The 24,701-nt window shown below is 41.4% G+C and overlaps 1 protein-coding gene across 5 annotated transcripts in view; it reads left to right on the forward strand.

Annotated features, from left to right (window-relative positions):
* The window catches only part of patj (PATJ crumbs cell polarity complex component), a 108,384-nt gene that overhangs the window by 23,421 nt on the left and 60,262 nt on the right, over positions 1–24,701 (forward strand). For all 5 annotated transcript variants that reach the window (XM_011473812.4, XM_078945705.1, XM_023954072.2 and 2 more), the window contains 10 exons: positions 53–256; positions 341–397; positions 1,186–1,380; positions 11,327–11,533; positions 12,555–12,620; positions 20,467–20,736; positions 20,894–20,987; positions 21,063–21,126; positions 23,180–23,260; positions 23,332–23,403. In XM_011473812.4, coding sequence (XP_011472114.1) covers positions 53–256; positions 341–397; positions 1,186–1,380; positions 11,327–11,533; positions 12,555–12,620; positions 20,467–20,736; positions 20,894–20,987; positions 21,063–21,126; positions 23,180–23,260; positions 23,332–23,403 — 1,310 coding nt within the window. The remainder of the gene's footprint in view (positions 1–52; positions 257–340; positions 398–1,185; positions 1,381–11,326; positions 11,534–12,554; positions 12,621–20,466; positions 20,737–20,893; positions 20,988–21,062; positions 21,127–23,179; positions 23,261–23,331; positions 23,404–24,701) is intronic.

Raw genomic sequence — 24,701 nt, forward strand, 5'->3', positions numbered from 1 at the left:
ACATGACCTTATCTGACCTCTTCGGTTTCTTCTGTCCCACCAAACCTTTCAGGTGAATAACGTTCAGCTGTACGGGAAGACCCGCCGTGAAGTGGTGTCCTTCCTCAAAGAAGTGCCTCCTCCCTTCACCCTGGTCTGCTGCCGACACCCCATCTCTGATCTGGAGCCAGAACCTGAGCTAGAATCTGACTCTGATCCAGAACCGGCGGTACCAGCAGAACCACCAACAAAACCTTCAGAGAGCAGCCTGGAAGAGGTGAGAGCAGCCCTAAAATGACACAGGATGCCTTGAACCTTCAGTGTGGTTGTAATGCAGATGGACTCTAACCTTTTTTCTCAGATGGAGATGAAGCTGTCCTCCATGTTTCTGGGACACCTGCAGCCAGACAGCAGACAGGTACCTGACCCTCGGCTCATGTTCTTTTGTTCTTTGAGAAACCATCTGAAGACATTCATGTTGTCCTCATCGGAAATCTGAGAGGTTCTGAGACCCTAACCCCCCCCCAGTCAACAGTTTGGAAGATGTTCTCTGATTGGCTGCAGGTGAATCTCACCCCTAATAGGTCAATGTGTGAAAATATGAAACATTTCTTGTTTCAGTTTAACTTCAAACATTTTTTTCTGTTGTTGCTAATGATGTAATTTTAAGATACTTTTAATGTTTTTTCTTAATGTTTTAATGGTCTTGCACCTTGCAGATCTAGATGGGGGGGGGCCTGCATCACCACTTCTATGTGGTGAGGCTGGTCCCCGCCGGTGGTTCTGCATTTAGCTGGTTATGCAGCTGTTCTCAGAGAGGCAGGTTCCAATTACCATTAGTGTGTCCAACAACCTACTTTTCTTTCTCAGCCTATTTTCCATCATCTATCTCCAATAGTGATACACCCCCCACCCCATAGTGAAAGGGGTTGTGTCTGGGGAGGGGGCTCTATTTTAATTTTTTATGTTTGTTTTTATACTATTTATTTTATTTGTTTTGTTTTACTGTAAAGCACTTTGTGTCATGTTTTTATAGGGAAAGTGCTATATAAATAAAGTTGGATTTGATCATATAGATGTGTGTTTGTAAATATGTAAATACACAAGCCCCTCTGGTTGGCCAAAGCCAGTCAGCAGAACAAGCAAGTCCTCAGTTTGAAGCAGGACATCCCACTGATTGTTGTTTGAATTTGACCCCAAATCCAGGAGCGAGTGTTGCCTGTTGAGGATTTCTTGAGACAGGAAGTGACTCCCCATCACAGTGAAAAGAATGAAGATGAGGAGAAGAATGAGGAAGAGGAGGAGGGGGAGGAGCTCGCTCTTTGGTCCTCAGACATCCAGATGTTGGAGCTGCGAAAGCAGAGAGACAAAGGCCTCGGCTTCAGCATACTTGATTACCAGGTAAGAAACCCACTTTTTGAATGGTTTCATAAAACGGAAGCCTGAAGAATTTATACAAGATGAAAAATAGAAGACTGTTTCTGTGCATTTGTATTCTGCCATTTTGCTTTATTTTTTTTATTTGTTGCAGCAATGTTAGCAGTAGGGCTCTTTGGATTAACTGCACTAAAAATAATAGTGTAATAATTTGTCAACTTAATTGATTAATTGATTTCGTTTCCTACGATACGACCAGATCAAGCTGCCTTAGAAAAGTTAATTAAATCGAATCAACCTACACTGTAATAAAATCGTTTCAGAATGAAATAAATTGATTATATAAATACTAGGGCTGTCGTGCAATTAATTTTTCGCGATTTATTAATCTTGACCTGTAATGAAATAATCTAAATAATCTGTTTTTAATTAAACCTAACAATTGCTGTAAAAAAGTTTGAGGTATTTTCATTTAAATTCACAACACACACTCACCTCACCACTGTCTTACAGCCCTCATACATGTCCTGCACCGCTACAACATACTCTTCTGTTACTTCAGACTTCCTCATAGAATACCACAGTTCCTCTCTGAGGACCCTGTCATAAGCTTTCTCCAGATCTACAAGGACACAGTGTAGCTCTATTTGACCTTCTGTGTACTTCTCTATCAACATCATCAGAGCAAATATTTCATCTGTAGAGCTTTCTCTTGGCATGAAACCATACTGCTGCTCACAAATGTTCACTTCTGCTTTTAGTCTAGCTTTAGCTACTCTTTCTCCTACCTTCATTTTATGGATCATCATCTTTTTTCCTCTGTAGTTGCTACAAATCTGCACACCTCCCTAACTCCTTAAAACTGGGCACCACACTTTTCCATTCCTCAGGCATCTTCTCCCCACCTAAGATCCTGTTGAGAAACCAGTCAAAAAGTCTACAGCCATCTCTCCTAAATACTTCCAAACCTCCACGATATATCATCAGGACCAAATGCATTTCCACTCTTCATCCTCTTAAACTCCCCCCTCACTTCACTCTTACTAATCTTCGTTACTTCCTGCTCCACAACAGTCACCTTTTCTATTCTTTGTTCTTTCTCATTTCTTAATTCATCAACTCCTCAAAGTGTTCTTTCTGTCTTTTCATTACACTACTGACATCTGTCGATACATTACCATCGCTATCCTCAATCACCCTATCCTGCTGCACATCCTTCCCAGCTCGGTCTCTGTGTCTTGCTACTCTGTATAGGTCAGTCTCTCCCTCTTTACCACCCAACCTAGCATGCGAGACATCATAAGCCCCTTGTTTGGCCTTTGACACCTATATTTTCACTTTACTCTGTATATCCCTGTACTCCTGTCTACTCTCCTCAGTCCTTTGTGTCCCACTACTTCTTATCTAGCCTCTTAACTCCATAAACACACCTGCACCTCCTCCTTCCACCACAAAGCCTCCTTATCAATTGTCTTCCCTAATGACCCACCAAGTACACTTCTACCTGTCTCCATGATCACATTGGCTGTAGTTATCCAGTCATCTGGGAGTAGCTCCTGACCACCCAGAACTTGTTTCAACTGCTTATTAAAAAGTCATACAGCGTTTCTTCTTTGTCAACTTCCACCAGTTTGTCCTCTTCTCTGCCTTTCTTTCTTCTTCTCCATTATCACCAGAGTCATCCTACACACCACCATCCTATGCTGTCTGGAACCACTCTCACTCACTACTACTTTGCAGTCACTGATCTCTTTCAGATTACACAGTTTACACAAGATTTGTTGTCTATCTGTGTGCTTCTACCTCCACTCTTATAGGTCACCCTATGTTCTTGCGTCCTTGCGTTTTTTCGAAAAATCAACCACCATCTGTCCTTCTATAATCCTCTCCTGGATACCATCCTCAACCTCATCACCTCTGTTTCCATGACAAATCTCTCACTTCTAGGGATGTATATGTGTGTTCTCCAACAAAGGGTATATAACAAATTATTGAGTTGAACTTTTGTTATTGACCAAATACTTATTTTTCACCATAACTTACAAATAGAATCTTTAAAAATCAGCCAATGTGATTTTCTGGATTCTTTTTTCTCATTTTGTCTCTCATAGTTGAAAATTACAGGCCTCTCTCATCTTTTTAGGTGAGGGGACATGCACAGTTAGTGACTGACTAAAGTACTTTTTTGCCCCACTATATATAAAGATATGATAGGTCAAGGCAAAAATGTTTTATTGATTAATCTTTGATGCCAAAGCAATTCAAAACAATTGATGAGTTTTTGACCCGACCTTGAAATAATATTTAGAGTGACATCATGCAGGGGGTGGAGTCGCTAAGCTAATTTCAAAGTACACTTTCAGTCCAGGACATGGACTTTAAATGAGAACTGGAGTGATAGACCCCTCCCCCCTGGCATTCCAAACAGGAAGTAGCTGCTGGTTTCAAAAAACCAAATCCCATAGACATCTATAGAGAAATAAACGGCTAATACTCCATCAGAATAAGCATTCTGGCTCTGATACGTTATTTTGACATGTTCTAAGTTTTTCATAGTCTTTCATATTTTTTTATTAATGCAAATTATATAAATTAAAAACTGACTAATGAGATGCTTCAAAAAGAGTATGTGGTTGAACGTTTGACAGATTTTCCTGAACTTTCTTTCAAATGTTGGTCTTCCAACAAGCTCACTCCTGATGGGTAACAGTGGTTTCCAGTGTTTTGGGAAAAATGGCGACTGAATTGATTTAATTTGGTTGGAACTAGAAATAAATAAGTTTCTATGGGTGACATCACACCCACTTGGTCCAGTTCTCATATGCAGCCAATAGTCCGAAGGTTTGCTCTAATTCTGGAAATCTATCTTTCTTTCTTTTTTTTGCATTCAATTACACAAACTACATATATTCTTTAGTATTTTGGCATCCTTACTAAAAATGATTTTTTTTGTTTAAATAGCAGCAAATGTTTGTAACCCGCTGACCTGATTTTAACTGGCGTTTTACTTGTTTGTTCCTCTAAATGCAGAGCTGAAGATGTTAAAATTGCTCTGTATCACTCCGAAGCTAGCAGTAATGTATAATAAAAACGATGCTGTGTCTTTTAACAGGTCAATGGTGAACAGGTTTACTTATTACAGGGTCTACCCTCCTGTTTTGGGGGCCCGACTTGATGTGTTAAACTGTTCCTGATCCAGCAGACCTGAGCGTAAGCTCTGTTTCTGCAGAACCTTATGCGCTGCTTTGGGTCGTGAAGGGATCAGTGTGTGTGCGGCTTAAAAATCCCTTATGGATGAGTTACTCGTATCCATGTGTCTGGAGGGGGGGGAAGTGTTGGGAAACTGTTTCCTCTAACCCCCCCCCCGCCTTGCTGCAGCGTTTATCTTGAGGCACGTTCACCTGCAAGACCTGGATCTGATAAAGGAGGAGGAGGAGGAAGGATCTCCATGCTAACTCTCTGTGGGATCACAGTCATGTCAGCTTGAACTAACAAACCTGCCCACGGGGCTGTGTGCGTGTGCACGAGCGTCCTCATGTTTGTGTGTGTCTTAAAGAACACCACATGTGTAAGGTTCATGATAAAAAAAAAAAGTCTTTCTTTTGCCTCCACATGTTAAAGTTTCTGCAGGCAAGAGTAGCACCAAAAGTTGTTCCTGTTGGCAGGTGAGCACCTCTATATGGAAGCTGCCCCAGGTGTGTGTAAATGTGTGTGTTCTCGTATTTGTGTCTTGCTAGGACCTTTGTATCACCACCACCCTCCCCGGGACCGTGGGACTTTCTATAAGAATTCCTTTGTTTTTTTTAGAATAAAATTGGATTAAGATGAGTATTTATAGAAGTAATTAACAAATCCTTTAGTATAGAAATGAATCAGTGAAAAAAATCAGGGGTAACGCTTTATTTTACAGTACAGTACTGGGTGTGTCCTTAAATGGTATTTACATGGTACTTAGGACAGGGGTCTCCAAATCCAGGCCTCAAGCGCCGGTGTCCTGCTGGTTTTCCAGAAGCTCTGCCTTATCTGCTGTTGATTACCTTGATCAGGTGTGTTAATAAGGAGCTATGGCAGGCAAATGGAAGGTTGGTTGGAAAACCCATAGGACACCGACCCTTGAGGTCTGGATTTGGGAACCCCCGGTTTAGTACCTCCACCAATGAGGGAGATTATGGAGGTATGATTGATTTTTAGGATTGGCTTGCTGGATTGGCCTGTGTGAAGTGAGTGTGAGTTCAGAAGTCTAATGTAATTTCATACTTGTGTGTTATTGGATGCATTATTGTCCTAAGGGGGTGTATTTGAACATAGAACCCCTTGTGACTGCAATTTTTTCTCCTATCTAAGTATATTTGTTTTTAATATCTCTAGTTTTTTTCTACATCTTTTTGTTTGTGAATCCATGTTTTTAAAAATCGGCTTTTCCAATCATAGTAGTAGGTTTAGGGGCTGTCATCTGGACTTAGTTTTTAAAGTTAGAAGACGTTTCACCTCTTATCCTAGAGGCTTCGTCAGTTCTGAATTACCTCGTAAAAGAGCTGGTATATATGCGCTCATGGGGGAGGAGTCAGACCTTTAAACTGGATAGAATTGTCAACTTAGCCTACATGGTTTCGGGTCGTTAAGAGTCCTTTGTCCTCAGCTGGGGGTTGGGGAGCCAGTGACTCCCTCCCCAAACTGGTCATCTCTTTCAGCTGTTAACGACCCAAAAGAAATGCAATCTTAGCTAAATGTTCTTGATATATCTTCTCCAACATTTGGAAAGATGCCACAACAACACGTTAAAAACACCATTATCATTGGAGTGCGTCTTTAACTGCTATGTAAATTCAGTTCCCTACCAGTTATAGTACTTAAGTAAACAAAAACATTTGATCGTTTTTCTCCCTAAATTGAATGCTAATAAATGAAATAGGTCTTTTTTTTTTAACTGGAACTGACTTGGCATGCTTATGTGACAACAGTCCACAGCTCCGATTTTCTTACTATCTGAAAATGAGAAAAACGAATAAACCGGATCAGTTTATCTGAAGTTCTGTGAGAATATGAGAAGTTTAAAAGAACCTAAAATTTTAAGAAGTAAACTTAAACCTTTTTCGATGTCTATGTAATGGGATGTTACAAAGATCTTATGGTCCTACAGAGGGAAGTTCACCAGCATGTGACAGTACAGGGAGACTTAATAATGTAGAAACTTTTCAGTTTCATCCATTGTATGTGTATATGAAAAGTGGACTGAGTGAGTGTGACATCACCTGTAGAAAATTACTGACTTCCAGCTTCAATGATATAGTCAGTTCAGTTGCCATTTTTTCACGACATGGAGATCGCCATTTTGGAACCAGACAATGTCAGTAGTAGTGGTTGGTACAAGTCAGTCTGAGTCAATAGCTGCGTTTACATGGGCAAAAGTAATCTGAAAGAATGCCTGATCGGAAGAAAAATGCGTCATGTAAACGCGCCGTTCGGAATACTCTGCCCCGATCAGACTCGTTCGGATCAATATTTCTTTCCGATCGAGATAGGTGGGTTATGCCGATTGTTGATCCGATCGTTGTTCATGTAAACGGTTCATTCCGATCGAGCTGCTCTGCGGACGCCCCATGCAAAGTGCCGCTCCGCTCTCGCCCTGCTGGCTCTCTGCTCTCTTTCACAGAGAGCAGCCGGATTTATTAATATGTGTTTGAGGGGAGGATGCTTTGTTACGTGTGCGTTTTGTTATGTGTGGGAGACTTGGACTGCGAGCCGACCTGCTGCTCTGGGTTAGCGGCTGCCGACTTCAGGAGAACACACGGTTCTCCTGAAGTCTTCTCCTGAAGAGCTCGGAGTCGGACCGCCCGCTCACACAGCGGCTTTGGGGCGGTGTGTGTGAGCTTTTCAAAGCAGAAAAGTCGCTCAGTCCTTAGAAACTGTTCAAACAATCACGTTATTCCCACACATTTACGTGCAGCCAAGATGCAGATTGCAGCATGTGAATTCCCGCATGGTCCTGGATTTTGTGTCCATCAAAAGGCTAATGTTGTTAACGTTTGTTAGCCTCTCCTGGGAGCTCCGTTCTTCCACAAAAAAGCACTGACCACATGGATTAAAAATAAAACGATGAGCGAACAGGCGCTTCATAATATTCATTACATTAATAAAAGCACGTTTGGAAGATCGTCTCGTATATTACCGCGCTGCTGCATAAAATGTATGTGACAGCAGTTTGTTTACAACGGGACTCATTTCTGTTTTTTCAACACTACTGCGCATCCCCAATTGATTTATTCCCACCGAAAGTGTGACCATGTGAACGTTTGTTCTAATCGGAAAAAGGTTTTCTGATCCCATTTGCACGGTTGAATTTAAACCCGACCATTGATCCGATCAAGATATTTTGCCCATGTAACCGCTGCTACTGTTTCTATGGAAACCAATCTCAGCAATCAGGTGTGAGCTTGTTAGAAGTCCATACTCCTACCACTTGAATGCGGGCTCAGGAGAATCCGTCAATCAAGTGTTTCAAACGTTTGATGTGAGACCACATTCTTTTATTTATCTGATTGGTCGAGTTCTAATAGACCATCAATGGTTTTATCCTGATGAATGAGGCTGTACTAATCTCCCTCTTTTCCTTCTCTACATTATTTCCTTGATTCATCTCGCCTGAGTAAGTCGGCAAAACTATTTCCTGTTACTGCCTCTGAGGTCATCGGGGTAGAGTGGCAGACTGGCTGAACTGTGTGTCAACAGTCAGACGGAGAGCTTCCTGTAACTATGGACTGCTTAAACCTTCTTAATCATGAACATCTCTGCTCTGGGGCATCTCTGCTGTCCTTGTGAACATGGACAAGTTCTTTGGGTCTGGACTCAGTCAGTATCACTGTGTCAGAAAGGACTCCATCAGTTTATTGAGGTCCATCAGGTAACAAAGGGAAAGCAGCAGAGGAGTCTAGAAGCATAAACAGCAGGCATCATCTTGTGTTTGTAAAACTTCTGAGGCAGAAAAGTTCCTGAAGGATTTCAACTGGATAGTTTTATTCCCAGGCCCACACACCTCCCAAAAAGCCCATCTAGCTGCGTGGAAGCCTTTCACCGCAGAGATCATTTCAAGTGTATTTTCTGCCTGCAGAGGCCTTTCTTCTTGCGGAGGATTTTGTAGGAGTCAGAACTTTCGTTCTTTATAAGGTCTTTCGTTCTGACTCCTCTCCACCTGTTGCTGTGCCGCTGCCTCTAAAAATACTGATCCGCTTTGTTGTGCAGCCCGAAACTTGGCATGGATCATTTTCAGGATTGAAGGCTATGGCTTGGGCCAGGTCCGTGGATGTGGGTCAGGAGGGGGCTTCACTGCTGTGTGAGAGAGGCTCAGTTCTGGATCCTTTTTGTTCCTTCCTCACGGTTGGCGTGGACTTCAGGGCTGCCGTCTGAATGAGTTGGCTGTCTAACATTAGAGTCTCTTATGAAATAAACCGCCGAAATATTCAACTTATATTTGGCTTTGAACCAACTTTAAACCTCTTATAGTCCAATGTTGGACCTTAACGACTCATATAGACCTTTTGAAGTTGGTTTCTTCTTTGATCTAAGGTCCAATTATTTGTGCTGTTTTAGAGACTTGGTTGAAGTTTATTTATTTTAAGTTTTGCAGCTGAGTTGCCAGCAGGAGGTGGAAGTGTGGACCAAAGAATCAGTGAATCAGAAGAATCAAAGAATCAGAGTTTCATTTTTATTACATTTTCATCCAACTTGATGCATCTTTGCCCTTTTCTTCTTTCTTTTCATTTTCATCTTCTGTTTTTCAGCAGCAGTCTCTTTCTCTCTCTCTTTTGTCTCACCAGTATTTTGTGGGACTAAACTCAGCTGAAAAAATGTTGAAGCTGAAAAGAAGGCAAAAACTATTTGCATTGCTTTAATTGCTTCATTAAAATAAAGTGAAACCTCCCCCTCCCCCAGTAAATCCTGAAATGGAGTCAGCATTATGCAGCATCAGTGATCCGGATGGTTCACAGAAGAAATGCCACAAAACTAAATCCAGATAAACTCACAGATTTCTTCCCATTGAGGGCAGTGTGAGGTTAAGTGACTTGTTCTAGGACACAAACACTCCTAAACCTGGAATTTAAACTTCCGACCAATTCCTGTCCTCAAATCTTCATTAATCCTGCTCTTCTGTAAATCTTCAACTTAATGTAGACTGCAGCTTCATGCTCAGACTAATGTTTAGGAGTAGATGTGATGGTCAGACGGAGCCTCTTCCTCTTCCTCCTCTGCAGGCTGGTTTAGGTGTCTGATAGTCTGGTCTATGTCTCCCCCTGCCTGCTGCTCTGCCCTCATTTATCCGCCTGCCATGGTGGAAACACGTGATGTTCAGGACCAGCACCAGTTCTGGTTCTGTCTGTCCCTAGTTGTTGGAATAAAAAGGGTCTGTTTGTTTGACGATCAATTATTTTGGGGTTTTAGGGGTTCCGGACTTAGCAAGAATTGTGTTCATTTGGAAATGGATGTTGGTAAATTTTGGTGTCAGATTATGTCTGGTTTTATTTAGTACATATCTCCCACATTTACTAAATGTATTTCCTGCTTCTTCCACTCCCTTTACATGAAAATGTTCAGCTTTACCCCTTTTGCTATCTTAGATGACCCCACCCTTACACTGACGTGTTATTCCTACCATGACAAAGGTGGATAAAGGTGGAAAGATTTCATGTAATCCATGGACATCAGTGAAGATCACAAATCATTGAAGAAAAAAGGTTCAGAGCACTGTCTAGTGGGTCTAGATCAGTGTTTTTCAACCAGTGTGCCGCGGCACACTAGTGTGCCGTGGGAGATGGTCAAGTGTGCCGTGGAAAATTGCCCTCATTAACTGATCTAAAAGCATTTCCCATCTCCAGGAAATCAGCTCTTTGTTCATCCAAACAGGTCCTGATAAAACACTGAGTAGTTAGGAATATAAACAATCATAAAATACTTTTTTCTTTGTGTTTATTTGATTCTATTAAAGACATTTTGATAAGAATGACGGTAACGCGAAATAGCTGCAGCTATAACTGTGTAAGGGAAAAGTCCCGCAGCTTTTACTGTCTCCACGACTCCACCAATCATTCTTGAAGGCTTAATCACATGTCATCAGTCTGAACAATCAGAAGTTGTTAAAGTCTCCACTTCCTTGTTCCAATTTAGCTCATAACTCAGTCAGTTCCGACAAAAATACCAGCTAAAGCTCGTCTTTAGCGGTGTAGCTTTCCACAGAATCCGGTATCAGACCGTGGAACAAGTGAACAAAACCATGAAACTCAGAGACGCGAGTCTTTCTGCCGTTTTCTCGCAGTTTTCACACTACATCTCCCATGATGCATTGGCTTAAAGGGACAGCGTCTTGAAAACACAACGAACATACAGTTTGTATGTAACTTAACTTTTATTACATCTTTTAGAAAAACATCTGCAACTTCCTGCTTTTTCTGCCACAATTATCACAAAAATGCACGTCAGATTGCCGGGGGGGGGGGGGGGGGGGCTGTAGATCAAAACAGACTGAGTTTCTGCTTTTTTTTTTTTTTTGGGATGCTGGTGTGCCGCGGGATTTTTGTCAAGGTTAAAGTGTGCCGTGGCTCAAAAAAGGTTGAAAAACACTGGTGTAGATCACCCACAAGGGTTACAGAAAACAACAGAACTCTTTAAGAAATCTCCAACCCTTCATTAAAACAATCTAATATTTATCAAGTCATCGTTTAGCAGCTCACAGGATTTTCCTCAGGAAATCAGCCCTTTTAGTGATTTTATGCACTCAGTCTCTCATGTTTCTTCTCTGGTTTTAGGACCACCACAACATCTCAGTTCAGACTTGAACTTTGAAATCATGACAACCTAAAAACTATGAACGATAGGACAAAGAAACCTTTGTTTGTAACACCAGAGACGGACGTTTTGCTGTACTTTTATGGACCTTGGAGCAATGTACAGATTTGCCTTTCCTTCTTCTACTCTTCAGGACCCTTTGGATCCTGGTCGCTGTGTGATGGTGATTCGTTCTCTGGTTCCTGGAGGCTCAGCAGAGAGCCATGGAGGTCTTCTTCCCGGAGATCAGCTGGTGTCAGTTAACGACACTCCTTTGGACACGCTCACTCTGGCCCAGGCTGTTGAGGTCCTGAAGGCTGCTCCACCTGGTCTGGTCCGCCTGGGAATTCGCAAACCTCTCGTAAGTTTTGGATAAAAACATGCTGCTGCAGTATCTTCCAAAGCCAGGCCATCGTTTTAGCTTCATCCAATCAGAAGTTATCACTGAAGATGGAATTATACCATTTATGACTGCATTCCCTCACCATTAAGCCAAAATAAACATTAAAATCCCAATTTTAAAGCTGATTTTAAAGCTGATTTAAAATACAGAAATAATACTCGCTCAGCTGCAAAACATACAGTACATATGATCCTATTACAACTCCCCTGTCAAGTTCTGTCTCACACCGTCTATACGGATAATTTGGTCAGTCTAAAATTTGAAGCTTCTTGGTAAATTCAATTCAATTTTTCAATTTTATTTGTATAGCCCAAAATCACAACAGTCGTCTCAATGGGCTTCGTACCGGTAATTGTAAAGTAGACATAAAATCAAAAGGATCATGAATACATAGAATTCTAAACTGATCTAACTAAACAGACTAAACTAAACTGGGCCCCCCTGACCTTAGACCCTCCTTCCAAATGTTGAATACTTGAATTCCACTTTCCTGTCTTGGTTTAGAGCCCAAAGTGCTTTACAGTCACAGTCTCATTCACACACACATGCACACACTGATGGCGGCTCCACTGCCGAACACTGGCCCCAACCCACAACCACCAATGTGGAGTTAATGTCTTGCTCAAGGACACTTTGACACATGGGCAGGGAGGGAACGGAACCTGTGATCTTTCGATCAGAGATTGCACCTACGTCAGCACCACGGGTGACTGTGCAGTGTGTGTGACCACTATCCTGCCATCACGTAGTTTACACGGGGGGTGACTTTGGAGGAGGGCTGGTGGGGAGTCATCAGTAGGGACGGTGCTGTTTGGATTTTATCTTGTGCCGATCCCGAACCAATACTGTTAAAATGCTTCCGATGCCTAAGCAGCGCTCGAACCAGCGCGGCCATTTGCTCTCACTACAAAGACGACTTGTTTTTCCACAATACCTGCTTAAACTGAAGGACCTAATCCCAGACCTGGGTTCTCTGTAGGTGGAAGGTCCAGGAGTGAGAAGAGAAGAACCCGTCCAAGAAAACGCTTCAGCAGCTGATCAAAAGGTAAGCCGGCTCTGAAAACGTGAAGTCTTTCAGAGAGACCTGGTCATTCCCGGGCACAGGCTACCACCTGGATCACAGAATTACAAATATCATTTATCTCTACCTCAATATGAAACACCTGCTCAGGTGTGCTAGACCACAGAGTTTTGTGTAATTGCTTTAAGTTTCCTTCTTCTCCCCGCCTCCCTGGCCGCGCCCTCCGTCTTCCTCCATCTTCCAAATTGAAGTCTCGTCTGCCTCTCCTTTAATCTCTGGAATCACTTCTCTTCGGTTTGCTTTATTGCTCTCCACAGCGGATGAGTGCAGCTGCCAAGATGTTCCACGCTGAAGAAAAATAGATGGAGGAATAAATTAGCGTAGGTAAATATGTAGAGCATGGTGGAGATGAAGAGGGACGGAGGCGAAGGTCAGACTAGATTTATTTGAGCGAAGAAGGTTGGAGTTTATTCTGCTGTCACACAAGAAGATACAGAGAGTAAAGTGATGGAGGGAAGACATAAACTCCACCGCCACGAGTCATGTGGGGGGGAAGTGCAGCCATGAATCAGCAACGGTAGGAAATGTAAATGTGACTCCAAGGAAAAAAGATTCAAGAATAAACGAACAAGAAGGAACTCTAATCAAAGATGGTGGCTTCTTTTATCTCTTCATTTTCACCAGAATCGTGCAAAAGTCCTGTTGTTGTCTTCTGCAAAATGAAGAAGCAACTTGGGTCAGAGATGCTTTACATCTTACATGTTTTCAACCATTGAAATAAAATTTATCTGCGGCTTTCAGTGAAAAAATGAAAATTCAAATGAAAACTTTACATTTTTTTGCTTTTTGAGAGAAAGAACCAACAGATCGTGCAAACGCCAAGGGAGGTGGACTCGATGGGTTCCCGAATCCCTGAGGTGCACTGACATTTTGGTTGGTGCCAACCTCTAGAGTGTTTGGTCCAATGACTCATCCAAAGTCCTTGGTTCAAATGTGCTCCATTTTTCAGCATTTCCAGGGTGACAAAGCAGAACAGAACAAAGTAGATGACCTGACGAGGATGAACCAACAACCAGACGCTTAAGTAGACTGAGAGTAATTGACAGAAATGAAAATAAAGAGGATAAACTTTATCCTCAAAAAATTATGAGAACTGGAAGTTAAGAAAAAAATTGGATGTCCACTTCAGTCTCATACAGGCCAGTCTATATGGTAATATTACCTTACATTAAACCAGTCTGTGGCCTAAAAAGCTTGGAGATCACTGGTCTAAAGGATCTGCTTCATCGCTTTTGTACAGAACTCTGAAGCTAAAAACATCCCAAAATCCCCCTAAAATATAAAAATGGCATTAATCCCAAAAAAATGAAATTCTGGAAAACTTTAGGTCATAAAATGACAGACGTGGAGCAGCTGTAAGGCAGAACTTGAGCTGTTTCATCCTTTTATCCATCCGCCCGTCCACCTGATTAGCTGAATGAAGAAAGTCATTTGTTTTTTCTCAGTTTTTATTGAACTGAAATGTTGAGTTTTGACCTTGAATGGCGTAAATTGGGAAGAAACTGGAAACTTCTGGACCTGCTGGTGTCCCTGAAAAAAACCATTTGGGCCATCTGTTAAAAGGTTCTGGCTCAGCTTTGAAACCTTCAAAGAACCAACTAGAGTCTCGTGGTGCCATCTCTGTAAAGGTCTGTGTTGTCTCATCCTCCAGTGGAGCGTTTGAAAAGAACCACAGATGCACTTCTGACAGAGGATATGAAGACCGAAGCTGCTGCCTTTGTTCAGGTTCTGGTTTTTAAAGACCATGCTGAGAACTTCTCAGATCTGAACCAGTAAAGTCCAACAGGACCTGGCGTCAACATCCAAACCCCAAATCCTTTACCGGACCTGGACGTCGCCTTATATTTCTACAAAATAACTTGCCTAACAGTTACGGTTTTTCTCGTTTTAAGTTTTAATGGAAACATTTTCTACAGTTCTCAAACCTTTGGGTTAGGGTAATTTTTATCATTTCCGCTTCTGACCGATGATGTGAGGCACCATTTTGTCTCCTGCTTGGTCCCTTTTTCAAAATTTGCTGTTGGTCTGGAACCAGTTTTTAATCTGGGTTTTTGTCAACCCGAAAAGATCTGGATCCAGAGGAGCTGCTGAAGTTCAGCTGAAATCCACTGAGGAGACCCGGAAGTCCAGAGACGGCTGGAAGTACGGACTTAAACCTGTCCGTCCCGGTTTGTGCGTTTGCAGCGCGACATCCGCTGTGTTTGTTCAAAGACCTGATCCAGATCAGACACACGATTGTTGGATCAGGATCCGTATCAAACAGAGAGCGCAGTTCTCCTCTGCAGGACGCCGTGCTCCCTCCCTGTCATTCTGCTGTCTTTCACCTCATCATTCCCTCCCCTCATGCCCCCCCCCCGCCCCCTTCTTCATCATGTCTCCATCTCCCCCTGCTCTTTCATCCTCTCCTCTCTTTCACCTTCCCCTCCCCCCTCCCCCCTCTGCTGACTCAGCTGGATGGCTGAATGGTATAAAGTGCTCCATCAGCTCAACCGGCAGCATCCCTCTCTTAAATTAGCGTGGGGGGGGGGGGGGGGGGGTGCTGTGAGGACACTCGTCGGTACAGCCTCTCTCAGTATTACTGCAGTGCTCCTCTGTTGTTAAAGTGATTGTCGTTGATGCTTCTTTAATGCAGAAACTGACTCTGAGAGACGCACCCCTCAGGCACAGAGAGGACGTGGAGCAACAGCCGCTGCACAGGAGTCTGCAGATGTCAAACAATCAGACGGAAAGCCTTCACGGCAGCAGCAGTCGGCCTCCACCTTTCAGCCCAGCCTCCTCATTACAGTTCAGAGCAGCTTGATTCAAAGCTTTATTCTTCACATCCTGAAATCAGAGCTTTGGGGGGCCTTTGCCCACAAACACCACAGCCCGGGACTCAAACCACCAACCGACCAATGACGTTAGGGAGCTACAATCACATTAAGATCAGAGAAGCTGAGCTGCATCTGAGACCCCCCCCCCCCCCCCCCCCCCCTGTCGTCAGCATGTTTAACATCAAAGTTCATGCTCTATTTCAAGGTGAAAAATGTCTTTTTGGACACGGAGCCTCATTTACAAATGTTTTCACACAACTTCTCTTCAATTCAGTCTGTTTGCATCACATCAGGCCAAAGACGCGTTTGAGCGGTTTGGGTCAGAACCGACGAGTCCGGATGACCTGAGGAGTTTTGTCTGAGTACAGGCTGGCAGGACAAAAGCAACAACAGAGAACTTTCAGGTTGCAACTGCATCTTCCAACCTTTTAATGACTGTAGTTTTTAAAGAGTGAAGCATTCAGGCAAGAACCGGGGCCGGCGGAGGGGGGGCCTGGCGGGGAGGGGCGGGCAGGTGTGATTCAGGCGAGACCTCACGTGTCTGGGGTGAAAAGTGAAAGTGGTCAGATGCAGTAAAAGCCGCGCACGTGTGGCCTGACGTCAGCGCGCGTGCACGGAGCAGAGGCCTCGTCTGGGCCGTCCTCATCCTCTAATGGCAGAGATATTAAACGACAGCGTCTTTAAATCTTATGGGTCTGAGTTCAGCCGTCAGGGCCGGCGCTCATCCGTCTGCAGCAGATGCTGTTAGCGTTATGAGCTCTCCGCTCCACCGCCGTCTGCTGCTCACTTCCATTACGGTGGGCCGGCTTCCCAGCCCCAAATTAAAAGAAGAGTAGCAGAGTCCTTGACGAGGAGGCTATGTCGGTGGAAATTAGCCTAAGTGTTGTCATTAATATTTCCCGGGGCGGGCTAATGTCTGCGCGGCGGCGTTGAGAACAGGATATCCCCTCAGAATGTGCTGAGGAAGGCTCTTTGGGGAGCTGCAGGAAGCCTTTATGTTCCCAGAGATGAATGTTCAAAGTTTCACTGCAGTTTTTCTGAGCTGCTCCTCTTCCTCCTCTTCCTCCCGTTGTTGGGCATCAGACTGAACGCCCTCCACCTGCTGCTACTCCTTCTGCTGGGTTGGTGGTTCGATCGCTGTGTTTCTGACTGCTTCAATGATCAATGAAGCGTTTCCCTGCAGCAACAGAGTCTGTTGACACTTGAACGTCAAAGTGAATCATTTTTAATATAAAATATCTGTTTTTGATCGGATTATGTCCCAGCAGCTGTAAGACGCGAAACAAATGTTCAAACTTTGTTTTCTCACCTCGTTTTTAGAACACAACTTGAAGGATTTTCATACAAACATAATATTGCAGATTGAAAAGTTAAACACAACTGCCCTAACATACACTTAGGACTTATGAACTCATCACACACAAGGTTGTCTGTTTACATGGACTGTGCTATAAGTTTATACTTTACACATTTGAATCATGCACTATAAAATATATACAATATTTACTGTTGAATTCATCAGTAAACGTGTGTTTATTTCCTTTTCAGTTCAACCTAAATATTCGGATTATAAATTCAGATTCAAATGTTTTGAGTTTGCTACGTTTCATGTGAAGCAACAAGGCAATAACTTGGGTTCAACACATTTTACCCTGACAGATTTTTTTTCCTGCTCTGATCATGTTGGTTGTCCTTCCACCTTTTAGTAAAGATCCAGTCAGATGAAAATGGTGTTTTTGGTGTTTGAAAGCACAAAGCATTTTTGTGGTATTTAACTGATGATCGGCATATATTTATAAAATTAAGATGAAATCCGGATTTCTGTGTATTTCTCTATTCAAATTGTTGCAGATCAGGAGCAAATAAAAAATGCAGTTCTGAAAAAGAGCTCCCCATAGAGGGGAGGGGGGGCGACAAGCCCTGCTCTGCTCCATTGTGATGCTTCCACTGTCAGACAAATAAATCCATGTATGTCTTGGTTTTCCTGGAATCTGGATCAGAACCGTACTTCTTGATAGCCCTGATATTGCTCGCCAGTTTTGCTGCACTGCTAAAGTTAGGTTGTGGGTGTGAAGAGCTGTAAGCTGGTGGGAGGAACAGATAGGTGACGGGAAGGGGGGCAGGCTTGCTCCGTGCTACAACTCGGAGGAGAATTTCTACACATCTACTGGCGCTCTGCAGAAACTGCCTTAGAAAAGGACGCAGGTGTTTGGATTTAGTGTAAAAACGGCTTAATCGTCATTAAAAGACGATTAAGCCGTTTTTACAAGAGACCAAAAAGAGACCAAACGATGATCTGAGTGGAACTTTAGAACCATTTTTGGAAAGGTAATATTTCCTGCAAAAACGTTATCCATACGTGTACCTACCTATCAAACTTAACCTTTTTAAAATGAGGAAAAAATCTCCTCTAAAAGTTATGTTGTCTTTAGCTTAAGGATGCGGCTAATTTCATTTTTTTCGTATTTTGTTGCTGACTGAGCAGCTGGCTTGTCCGTACATCATCTCCATCCAAAGCAGCAGCTTTTACGAGCCAAAATGCTCTCTCCGTTCTAACAGTCAGGTACAAGTGAGCCACTGATGTTGTGAAGCATGACATTTACTGCACTTTTCTGGAAGTGTTCTACACCCCACACGGAGCTACAGCCCTGTGTGTGTGTGCAGTCACTTATGTGTGGCACTTTGTAGTTTTTGGCCACTTAAAATCCATTAATTTAAAAAAAACTGAAAAAGTCAGTGCGTCTTTAAATCCGAATTCTGGTTGTGTTTACTGGTCTTGGAATTTATTTTCTGTCGGACATGGTGCTCAAAAAATCTTTCTAAGGCTGTGTCTGAATTCTATCACTACACACTATATAGTACACAATAGTGTGTTTGCCATTTTGTAGAGCTGTCCAAACCTACAATTCCTAAATCCAGTGCCTTAGAAATTTCCCAGAAATCTCTGTGAAAGACCAGTGTGCAGCTCACTTTATTGCTGAATATAGACCATGATGCATTGAGTTTGAAGAGTTTTTGCCCCCAAAAATGTATTTTTTAAATAAACCATCAACGTTTTTAGTATCAGAACACCGTGGATTCATTAATTGTCTTCATAAAACGCTCATATCGATTTCATTTTAAACTTTCTGAAATCTGTGACGTCATATTTGCCATTTAAAAAAAAAAGAGGTAAAAAAGTAGTGCTTTCATATCCCGGATAGTCCTGGACTATATAATTTTTTAGTAGTTGGGGGTAATGAGGGGTTTCGGACATAGCCTAAATGATTTAGTAAGGTTTTGCTAAGCTAAGAAGGCTTGATGGATTGTTGGAGCATTATGGGTAAAGTAGTTAGGAGCTTGGTGGAGGGATATGTACTGATGTGCTACAGCTGAAAATGGTGAGTGTTGAATAAAGTTTTTCTTATTTGTTCTGATGCGCCATCTGTAAATGCAGCTTGTGCAGATAAGATAGATAGGCTCACCTGAATAACAACACAGTTCATTAGAAAGCTTCCCATCAACCCCTCTGACCAATCACTGCCCCCTAGGCAGTCTGGGTAGTGATCTTTAATGGACCAGATTATAAAACTATTAGGGTATCACCAGAGCCTGGGTCTGTTCGATTCTTTCAATTTACTCGATTTGATTCAATTCAATATTGAATTTACACAGTTTACATATTTAGATATATTTGTATAGAAATACATTAATAATCTGATTTAATGTATTGATTGATTGAAGGCATCGTGGTAAAAGCATAAAAGAATGTACACAGATTTATCAAACTCATTACAGATATGATGAAATGCACAGATAAAAAAAAAACTGAAAATAAAACAAACAAAAAAGACACTTAAATCCGATTTGCTTTATTAAATACAGTGATCATCAACTAAGGTCAAGTAGAGATTGATTTATTGCTTGAAAAGAGCGGAAAAAAGTGATCTTATATAATTAATTTTATAGTTTTGCATAGTTTTTGTAATCCAGTTCTGATCCGATAGATTCTTTTCAAATTACAAAATCCAGTGCTTATAAATGATTGATTATCTTCAGAAAAACATTAATTCATGATTTCAGTAAACAGTTACGGTAACGTTATATAATAATCATTGTTTATCATTGGAACACATTATCACATTCAATTAGTAGTTAATGCTACTCATTGCAAAATCAATAGCTTATTGATTGTAATTTCAACATTTCAGTAATCCTTATTGAACGTTACAATCTAATACTCATTGATTGTAATTAAAAGAGGATTGATTATTTCCCCACCATCAAGTTCATACATGTATTTGGAATTATTCAAACACCTGTTGATCCTTAACTCCTCTTATCTTGATATCCCGAGATCAGTTTCTTTATACATGTGGATACAACTCTTGTCCTGTCAGGGCAAGACTTTAATTTTATAGTTTCATTCAGAATTTAGGAGAATTGGGATGGGGGGGCTTCTTCTGGATTGGATGGATGAAGAAATGTGTAATATGATGATTTTATTTATTTGGCATGTAAAGTTTGTTTTTTCTACTGCAGAAAATATTCCAGAAGTACAGTTTTATTAAAGACTCATTAGTCGTTTAGAGCTTGTCAGACAAATTGTTGTTTTGTCCTGTTTTTTATCCAGTGAAAAACTCTAAACATTTTGCTACAAAGTAATCTAATCTTGTTTTTTACTCTTTTATAAATATTTTTCGTCATAATGTTTCTTTTCCTGTTGATCTCTGATCTGCAGCTTTAACTTTAATGTCACATTTGATAAAGTGTGTTTTATCCAGATTCAGGTTTTCCTTCATGTTGATCCGTGCCTGAACTCCTCCACCTTTTCGTCACCTCCTGCTCCTCAGAGCTGCATCACCTGCTAACGCCAGAAAGAAACGTTGTTTTATCGTCTGATTTATGGATTCTTGTCATTCGAAGGAGCAAAGATGATTTCAACTTTTTAAAAAGATGTTCGTTTGATTCCGTTTTTTTTGTGGGTTTTCGTCAAAGTTTGATCTTCTGGGTTTCAGGGTTTGGGGGAAAACTCCGTCATACCAGAGGAGGAGTTTGAGGAACCGGAGCTGATCCTAGATGGAGGTCTCCCTCGCTACACCACCCATTTGATCTCGGATCTCCTGGCTGAAGAGGAGTTCAATGAGATGGCTGTGGATGAAGAAGAAGAAGAAGAGGAGCAGATGAAGGATAGAGCTGAGGAAGAGTCGGGCTCCCTCCTCAGCTCTCCTCCATCCTGGGAAGAATGGAAGCTCACCTCCACTGAAGACACCAAAGGAGCAAAGGAGGTGATTTTGGAGCTCAGGCCTGAGCTGAAGTTTAGTTTCTGTCTTCTGACTGAATCCCTAAGACGCATCTTCCTCACCCCGCTCAGCTTTGCACTAAAAGGATCATCATCAGCGCAGGAGCTTCTCTTTTCTGATCTTCGCTTGTTTTTGCTTTCAGATGTGGAGAAGAGAGAAGCAGGAGGAAAAGGAGGATGACAGGCTGCAGAAGTCAGACAATGAGAGCGTGGGATCTTTGGGAAAATTTATAATGGGTAAGAGGGGCGATCGGAGGAGCTCCGAGTGATCTGATGTTCATAATGTCCGCTCACATACTCGTGTGTTTGCAGGTCTGTCCCAGTCCATGGACAGCGAGGCCGACACCGAGCTCACTCTGACCGACACCGACACCGAGTCAGTACCGTCACTGCTCTGATTTAGAAGCTCTTCGTTCTGTCTTCATCTCTGCTACATCAGCTCTTTGGGCTCTAGCTTTACTTTGTTTTTGGCGTAAAAAGCTAAAACCAATTGGCTAAAACACACACATACACAGTGCCACACATGCACACACACACCGAGCTTCTGTAAGTCTTTAGTCCTATGCTGCCCCCCTCTGTTGAAAGTCCAAACGGATGATTTTGGAAGCACTTTTTTGGTTTTCACAAAAACTACATAAACTAATTCAAACCCCTCACTCCGTAAATGACAGCAGTCCTTAACCTTTCAGTGGAATGGACCCAATGAAATACAAAGAATTACTGTCTCCCAGCTAATGAAACAGAACCACACAATAAGCAACAAAAATAAGTCTATTTTCTATAATTTTTCAACGGAATCATACAAGAAGTCAAAAATAAATTGCCTGTCCTTTTTTTAGATCTCAAAGTCTAGAAACCAGGAGTTCCACACAAGCTATAAAGAAAAAATAAAGAGGAAAATAATCCTAAAAATCTGTTAGAATGACTCCAAATGAATAATATACAGCTCAATAATAAGTATTTTTTGCCATTTCTTACCAAATGGTTTGTATTTTTGTTTTTAGTTTTCATGTACCTCATTGTTCATTTTGGTTTAAAAAAACAGTGTAATAAGTGGAAATGACTCCTTCTAGAACAAAATGTTAACAAAACAGGAAAATGATCTTAGTACAAGTTGTCCCATCTTAAAACATTCTCAAGAAAAACTTCTAAAACTAGCCCGTGTTTTTTTAAAGCGCTCGTGACCTAACGGTAGTAAAGCCAAAGTCCGCTAGCAGAAAAAAAAGCCAGCTAGCTTGATGCTAACGTATAACGGAATTTCCCATAGGACGGCTAATGCTAACGCTTGGTCGACCTAAACATACATGCTAACTAATCATCCATTAAACTGAACTGAAAATGCTTATTGCTTGGGGTCTAAAGACTCATTTTAACAAGGATTCCATTCAATATTTGTGTTTCACGATTCAGTTCAGTTTTGATATTAATTCATTTTGAACGATCCGATTCATTAAGATAAAACCAGGACATCTTTATCCAAAACTTCCACCAGTGTGACTGAGAGAGAAATTCCTGCTACTGAACGGTGTAGTTTTCCAGATTCCTTGGGTTTCTTCAAGATAATCAAATGTAAATGAAATATGTGTCCAAACAAAAAAGTAAACAAGAATCAGTGTTGGTTAATTGACTTATAATGAGTCATTTATTCCTTTATTTGCTTGAATGAAATGGTAATTCAGTTACTCATTCACCAATTCAAAGTTACTCACTGCTCATTACTTTTTTCCACTTGCATATAAATTCTCTAGGGAATAAAGCTAAAATGACCAAGATACCCTCCAAATAAAAACATAGAGGCTACACAAGTGCAATCGGGTTTTTTAGCACCACCTCATTCACTTCACCACATGAACGTGAGAAAACTTGAATTTTAAAGTAGACTATGTAGTGTATAGACAGATTGCTCACTGACACTAGGGCAGAGGAAAGCAGTTCCTCTCCAAGACAAAACCTGCACTTAACTGAAATGCTTTTGCCTTTGTTGTCAACAAATTGTAAATAATCTGAATATCTCCAGTTACTGAATACTCACCCACATCCATATTTATGCTCTCTTCATCTTACTTTGACCAATCGTCAACATACGTCAACAACACTGTTTACACACTATTGTTTTGTTAGTCTGCTATGGTTATACTGCACCAAATTGTGAGTAATGAAGTAATGACGGTTTCATAGAAATTGGTCTTAATTTTTCATATGCTAGCTCTTAAAAAGTCTTAAATTTAATTTTTAAACCGTGTTGGAACCCTGTGTAGATGTCATCTGCATCATTTTTTAAATGCTAACTGCTAGGTTTTACATTGGTGAAAACAGTTAATTTGGGACAAAAAATCGTATTAATTTTCGTTACTGCAGATCTGATTCAGAAAGATACCAAAACATCTGACTTTTTTTGGGCTAAACCTTTTTGTTTACTTTATGTGGAGGTCCGTCAAGAAGACTGACACAGCAAGAAGGAAGAGGCGGGGCCAAAAGGGATCCTTTGAGCCAATGAGAGGCGGTCACAGGTAGGAGAACTTCACCTGCTGCAGGTAAAACTGACATCTGCAGGAAGTTCACTCTGTTTGTTCACCTGCAGCCTTTTGCCTGAGAGGGAGGCAGGGGAGGGAGAGGAAACGCCCCCCTACAGCCATTGGGGACCCCCCCGCAGGTAACACCCTCCAGCTTCTCTGGTTACTCAAAACTGATTTTTTAAAATTTTTTAATTTTTTTTGTCTTTATGTTTTAACTGTGAGTTAAACTTTAAACAAGTCACTGTTTGAACTACCAAGAACCCTCAACCACCTAAACACATTTACAACCATAGGGGGGGAAAATAGGTATTTGTTCATTACCAATTCTGCAAGTTAATAAAAGAGATGAGTTTGGTCTGTAATGTTCATCATTCATACACTTCAACTATGAGGAATTACATGTAAACAAAGAATCCAGGAAATCACACTGATGGGGTTACCGGCTGTGTGCGTCTCTCAGGCAAATTCACAGAGACAATAAAGTGAAAGGCAGTAAAAAAAACAACAAGAAAAGTTTCAAGTCTTGTTCACAAGGGAGAAACGAGTATGGTGGAGAAACGCCACCAGTTTTTTTCTCAAAAGACTCTTTCTCCCTTGTTCCTTTAAATGAGATTGGAAAGGTTCGTTAGAGATGCTGTGTAAATGAAGGAATCTATTAAAGAACAGGTGACAAAACAAAGAAGTGTTTCTGAAAAGGGAAAAAGAAGCAACAGCTTGAGTTTAGATTTAGCAACACATTTAAGTATTGATAAAAGTAAAGACAATAACTTCTTTCACAAACCCTGACTGAGGATTATTCCAAGACTTTAAATGTCAACAGTTTTATCTATAGGAAAAACATTGGGGTTTTTTTTAATTGTTTTTTTTTTTTACAAAGTAACAAATGTAACATGTAAAATTAGAAAGGATCTTTGATACAGAAATTTATGCACAAAATTCTTTACGGAGAAAAAAATTTCAAAAAACACAAGGCAGAAAAATCTTCAGTTATAACTGAAATCCCCTTAAAACAAGATTCCTTTGTGTAGGACTATCAGGTGTCACTCAGAATTCAAACCAACGGTTTGTTTTCTGGACTTGATCATGTCAGAGGTGACATTTGATGTTAAACCATAGAGAGACTTGATCACAAGCAAATTCAATTCAATTCAATTCAATTTTATTTGTACAGCCCAAAATCACAACAACAGTCGTCTCGATGGGCTTCGAAGTAAAACATGAAATCAAAAGGATCACAAATACAAAGAGTTCAATAGAAAAATACTAAAATGAACTAACAAACTGACTAAGCTATACTGGCATCCCTGCCCTTAGACCCCCCTTCGCGGTAAGGAAAAACTCCCAAAAAAACCGGATTCCGGAAAAAACGAAGAAACCTCAGGGGTGCCCACATGAAGGAGGGATCCTCCCCCAGGACGGACAGGCGATTTACCAG

This window comes from Oryzias latipes, chromosome 4, assembly GCF_053564925.1.
Source record: "Oryzias latipes strain Hd-rR chromosome 4, Olatipes_Hd-rR_3.1".
Taxonomy (NCBI): domain Eukaryota; kingdom Metazoa; phylum Chordata; class Actinopteri; order Beloniformes; family Adrianichthyidae; genus Oryzias; species Oryzias latipes.